Genomic DNA, 6,451 nt, shown 5'->3' with positions numbered 1-6,451 from the left:
ATGGAAAATAATTGCATATGTTAAAAAAATTGTATTATATTAAAAAAAAATAAAATAAAATAAAAATACATTTCTGGGTCCCTCCAAAAAAAATAAAAATAAAAAAATAAAAAGAATTATCCACCATGATCAAGTGGGATTCATTCCTGGGTTACAGGGCTGGTTCAATATTTGCATATCATTCAATGTGATACATTATGTTAACAAAAGAAAAGATAAAAACCATAGGATCCTGTCAATAAATGCAGAAAAAGTATTTGACAAAATACAACACCCTTTCTTAATAAAAACCCTCGAGAAAGTTGGGATAGAAGGAACTTACTTAGATATCATAAAAGCCATTTATGAAAAGCCCACAGCTAATATCATCCTCAATGGGGAAAAACTGAGAGCTTTCCCCCTGAGATCAGAATATGACAGGGGTGCACTGAGTTTAATATAGTGCTGGAAGTCTTTGCTTCAGCAATCAGACAACAAAAGAAAATAAAAGGCATCAAAATTGGCAAAGATAAAGTCAAACGTTCACTTTTCACAGATGGCATGATACTTTACATGGAAAACCCAACTGATTCCACCAGAAGTCTACTAGAACTGATCCATGAATTCAGCAGTTTTAGGGTAAAAATCAATGTACAGGAATCAGTTGCATTTTTATACACCAATAATGAAGCAACAGAAAGAGAAACCAAGAAACTAATTCCATTCACAACTGCAAACACACACACACAAACTTAAAATACCTAGGAATATACCTAACCAAAGATGTAAATGATCTGTACCATGAAAACTATAGATAACTTATGAAGGAAATTGAAGAAGACACAAAGAAAACAAAAAAAATTCCATGCTCATGAATGGAAGAATAAACATTGTTAAAATGTCATTATTACCCAAAGCAAACTATACATTCAATGCAATCCCAATCAAAATTGCACTAGCATTCTTTGCAAAGCTAGAAGAAACTATCCTAAAATTCGTATGGAACCATAAAAGACCCCGAATAGCCAAAGTAATATTGAAGAAGAAAACCAAAACAGGAGGCATCACAATCCCAGACTTTAGCCTCTACTACAAAGCTGTCATCATCAAGACAATACAGTATTGGCAGAAAAATATATACACAGACCAATAGAATAGAATAGAGAACCCAGAACTGGACCCACAAATGGATGGCCAGTTAGTCTTTGACAAAGCAGGAAAGAATATCCAATGGAAAAAAGACAGCCTCTTTAACAGGTGGTGCTGGGAGAATTGGAGCAACATGCAAAAGAATGAAACTAGACTACTTTCTCACACCGTACACAACAATAAACTCAAAATGGCCGAAGGACCTGAATGTGAGACAGGAAACCATCAAAACCCTCGAGGAGAAAGCAGGAAACAGCCTCCTTGACCTCAACTGCAGCAATTTCCTACTTGACACATCCCCAAAGGCAAGGGAATCAAGAGCAAAAATGAACTATTGGGACCTCATCAGGATAGAAACCTTCTTCACGGCAAAGGAAACAATCAAGAAAACTAATAGGCAACCGACAGAATAGGAAAAGATAGTGGCAAATGGCATATTGGATAAAGGGCTAGTATCCAAAATCTATAAGGAATTCACCAAACTCCACATCTGAAAAATAATCCTGTGAAGAAATGGGCAGAAGACATGAACAGACACTTTTCCCAAGAGGACATCCAGATGGCCAACAGGCACATGAAACGATGCTCAGCATCACTCATCATCAGGGATATAGAAGTCAAAATCACACTGAGATACTACCTCACACTGGTCAGAGTGGATAAAGTGAACAAATCAGGAGACTATAGATGCTGGCGAGGATGTGGAGAAACAGGCACCCTCCTACACTGTTGGTGGGAATGTACTGGTACAGCCACTCTGGAAAACAGTGTGGAGGTTTCTCAGAAAATTTACAATAGAACTCCCCTATGACCCAGCAATAGCACTGTTAGGAATTTACCCAAGGGATACAGAAGTGCTGATGCATAGGGGCACATGTACTCCAATGTTCAGAACAGCACTTTCAACAATAGCCAAATCATGCAAAGAGCCTAAATGCCCATCAACTGATGAATGGATCAAGAAGATGTGGTTTATATATACAATAGAATACTATATGGCAATGAGAAAGAATGAAATCTGGCCATTCGTAGCAACGTGGATGGAACTTGCAGCTGTCATGCTAACTGAAATAAGTCAATCAGTGAAGGACAGATACCATATGTTTTCACTCATTAGTCTAACAGGAGAAACTTAACAGAACCATGGGGGAGGGGAAGAGGAAAAATAGTTGGGGAGAGGGAAGAAGGTAAACCATGAGAGACTCTTGAATACTGAGAAGAAACTGAGGGCTGATGGGGGAGGGGGACATTGGAAGGGGGGTGATGGGCATGGAGGAGGGCACTTGTTGGGATGAGCACTGGGTGCTATATGGAAACAAACTTGACAATAAACTATAAAAAAAGAGTAAATGATCATTTAAAAATTAAACAAACCATGATTCCAAACTGGCACACTTACTTTCTGCAATTTCCACTGCTCCAGAGGGAAGAAATGCTGGGGCATTGTCATTTGTATCAGTCACCTGTATCTTGATTACACTTGTACCAGAAAGCCTGGGCATCCCCTTATCTGTGGCTTGCACAATCAAGCTGGTTTTGAAAAGAAACAAGGAATATAATACATTATCCAGAGAATTAGAAAAGTAACATAAATATCACATATCCAGTTGAAAACTTAAAAATGAGCTGACTAGCTACTTTTGTATTTCTTCCTCTGCCTTTTTCTAAATGGTATCATTTAAAAATGTATTTCATAAGAATGATAGCCTGAAATTTACTTATTTACTTATTTTAATTTTTTAAGTGTTTATTTAGTTTGGGGGCGGGGAGAAAGAGAGAAAGAGAAGAGAGAGAGACAGAGTGTGAGCAGGGTAGGGGCAGAGAGAGAGGGAGACATAGAATCCGAAGCAGGCTCCAGGCTCTGAGCTGTCAGCACAGAGCCCAACATGGAGCTTGAACCCATGAATCATGAGATCATGACTTGAGCCAAAGTTGGATGCTTAACCGACTGAGCCACCCAGGCACTCCTGAAATTTATTTATTTTTGGCACGTTTATAAAATAAAATCCAACAAGCCACCAGGGGTCATGTGGCATTTAAAACAAATGAACCATTTCTGGAGACAGATGGTAGAATTCAGTCCTTTCCTGCCAAGAACAACCTAAAAAGTAAGAACACCAATACCTGTTCTTTGTTTAAGTAGATTGCCTCCACCTTATCATGCATGGCCTGGATGTTACTACATTACTTCCATTTTACTGTACCAACAAATGATAGAGCCACTAAGAGAGTGTTTTATATTGATTCTATTTTTAGATCCAAATCAATAGAAACTGTAAAATTAAGAGAGGACGCTGCATGATTAACACACGTACAAAAATGCATGACTGGCTAGAACTATAGTTAGGTGAAAAATTCCGTGATCCACAAGAATTTACATGTAGTGATTTCATCATCCTTGGATGATGGTACAACTATCCCAAGCAATTAAATTAGAAACTTTATTAGTGTCTTCAACTTCTCCATTTCTGTCACCACCTTTCCAACACCCAACTAATTATGAGTCTTATAGATTTTACCTCCTGAATATCACTTGGATTAGTGTCCCCGACCATTGCACTCTTGCCTTCAGAACCTCAGGTAGGCTGATCAAACATCCTGCTTTGCCTGGGACTGAAGGGTTTCCTGAGACATGGGACTTCCAGGTTTGTTTGTTTGTTTTTTAAACCAGGACAGTCTTGGGCAAACCAAACAAGTTGATCTCTGTAGCCTCACTCCCTCATCATCTTTACCTGGAATGTTCTATCTTCACTATATCCTTTCTCAACTGGTTTAGTGTTTGTTCACCAATCTCCCTCCTGTAAGTCTCATCTGCCCCTCTTGATCGCCCCCACTGCAACTCAACTGCTCCATCTAACAACCTGAATTGAAAACCTGACTTCCCTATAAAAAAACTTTTCCTTGGCCCTCCTTGTCTACAATAGATAATCCAGGCCTTGAGCACATACACATGGCCTCCAAGGACTTGGCTTCTTCCTGGAATCCCTATCCTTATCCTCCCCTCTTGATCTTCTGAAGCTCACATCTCCAGGAAGCTTTCACTGACCTCTGGTCTGTTTTGGATGCTCCTTTCTCTATCCCACAGCACACCTGTACATTCTTCTGACACAGCAATTGTCACCCTTTGTTCTTAATGATTTATTATCTGTTCCTCCCATAAGTTTCTTGAAGGCAGATAAGCTATCTTACTTGATTTTTAAAAAGATATGTTGAGTGCTGGTTTCTCAAGATTGTCTAAGATTGTGTCTTATATGACAGAATCCGGATTCAAGCCCAGATTTTGGTTGACTAGAAAGCCGGTGGTCTACTGTCTGAGATTCACTATATATTTTCTCAATATGCCTCTCTTATTGTATATATATCATGCCCTAATATATTATCATTAGCTTTTCACTCTCCTCTAACCACTATGAATTCCAGAAGGGTAGTTAAGTAATGAAGTAAGCTGTCGATCTTTATTTCAGAAGTGGTATCAGTCTTAGCCAGTGGTTGATGCTACCCTTTAAGAAACTGAGTCTTAGAAGTTGACACATTTCTACTTTCTTTTCCCTTAGCTTATCTGTTAAGTGTTCTATCTTTCCAATCTAACATTTTAGGATGATGTAACATAAGCATCAACTCTTTCTTGGTTTAAATCTCATTTAATAGCAAATAATCACTGTTTATTCACTGTTTGTGAAGCATATAGGCTGCCTTCTACACTATCAGAGCTGGGACGTCAGTAAAACAAGTACTTGAATTTCACACTTCTGGAGCTTAGGAATCATTCCATGTGAAATGTTTGTTTTGTTAGCATGGACAGAAGTCAGGTACATATGGAAAAGTTCACTAAAAATAAACAAATCATAGTGTTCTCTGCCTCTGCTGCCTGCCTGTGCCCAATGTCATGCTAAAAGCTCAGCCAACACATCAATGTTATGGCTCTGTCAATTCTACTATAGCTGTAACCACCCTTATTTTTATGTTACAATTTCACAATTCAGTTTCAAAATAAAAGGATGAGTAGCAAGTTCCTCAATGGCTTGAAGATCAGGTGAAAAATTACGATGGCAGATCCACTGAGATTGCACACATAACTTCTGAGAGATCTCAAGGTTTCTATGATGGCTCCTTGGCAGTCTGTGTAAAACTATTGGTTGTAGCCAGTCCAACTGGCACCAGGTTTCAGAACTGCTGTCCTGATTAGTACATCAGCAGAGATTATAAATGAAATGGACCAGATTTAGAACCAGTCTATTCTAATTCAGAGCGTATTTCTCTTTTTCTATCAACCAGAGGAAGCCTCTTTAATCATGTTCAACATCAGACAGCACTTTGACCAGGCAGTATCCTTTCTGATCGCCTTAATGAATACTGAAGGTGGTAGATGATTTTTCAAAACTTCCTCTCAATAGTGTCTTAGATGTCTACCAAGAATTACATGTTCCTTCTGAAATTCTAAGAAAAACAAAAGTTTATCAGCCAACATCAGAAACATGTGTGAAAAGAAGAGCTATGATTGCTAGTTATCTCTACACAGGTGTTATCTCTTTTTCCTCCTGAGATTCTATGATAATGATAGCAGAAGAACTTAAAATAAGGTATACGTCCAAAAGGCTAAAAGAAAATGGGAGAAGTATTGGTGGGTACAGGTGGTTAGAAGTTTCAACAAGTTTCTTGAAAATGCAAGCAGATTTGGGAGTGGTTACAATAGGTGGGTAAAAGAAAACCACAGATTGAAATACATTTGGAAGATAAGGAGGAGTGGGGAACAGATTTACCCCCAAGTAACCAATGAGAGGCACAAGACACGACAAAGGGTTGGGTGAGACCTTGAGCTAAAAATAGCTTAGTGATTATTTTAAACTCAACCTAAAGAACAACCAAGTCCCTTTGCCTACTGTTCTTCACTCCTAGGCAAAAGAAGCCCTGATTTTCATACTCAGTAAATAATATTGAGGGACTGTCCTTGAAGAAATGAAAGCCCCTCCCAAAGAAAAAAGAACTCTCCAGACTGTCATTTGTATGTCATCCTGCAAAGTAGTCAACTTCCTGTCTAGTTCATCTGAAAGTGAGGTGTGCCAATCAGTAAGTGCTGGCTGCCCACTCACAGATTCTAATGATTCTGGCATTGCCTCACTCTGAACCATGGATGGTTAGTTACTTACAGCAAGTCTCCATTAGGAAAAGAGAGTGCAAAGCAGACAAAGAGAAGAAATAAACCCAAAAGAAACAGACATCTTGAGAGGACAAAATAAAATATGAAAACAATTCTAATTAATGTCCTTGGAGAGATATCTGCACGTATGAAACAAGCACAACATGTAATGGGAAAGCAGAAAGA

At 38.6% G+C, this 6,451-nt stretch overlaps 1 protein-coding gene across 1 annotated transcript in view; it reads right to left on the bottom strand.

Annotated features, from left to right (window-relative positions):
* DCHS2 (dachsous cadherin-related 2) overlaps positions 1-6,451 on the bottom strand; it is a 130,631-nt gene that overhangs the window by 12,745 nt on the left and 111,435 nt on the right. Inside the window, 1 exon segment of the mRNA XM_029950767.1 lies at positions 2,528-2,658. Coding sequence (XP_029806627.1) covers positions 2,528-2,658 — 131 coding nt within the window.

This window comes from Suricata suricatta, chromosome 1 (assembly GCF_006229205.1).
Source record: "Suricata suricatta isolate VVHF042 chromosome 1, meerkat_22Aug2017_6uvM2_HiC, whole genome shotgun sequence".
NCBI classification, from domain to species: Eukaryota; Metazoa; Chordata; class Mammalia; order Carnivora; family Herpestidae; genus Suricata; species Suricata suricatta.
The sequence above is the reverse complement of the archived record's forward strand: the minus strand, read 5'-3'. Positions and strand labels throughout refer to the sequence as shown.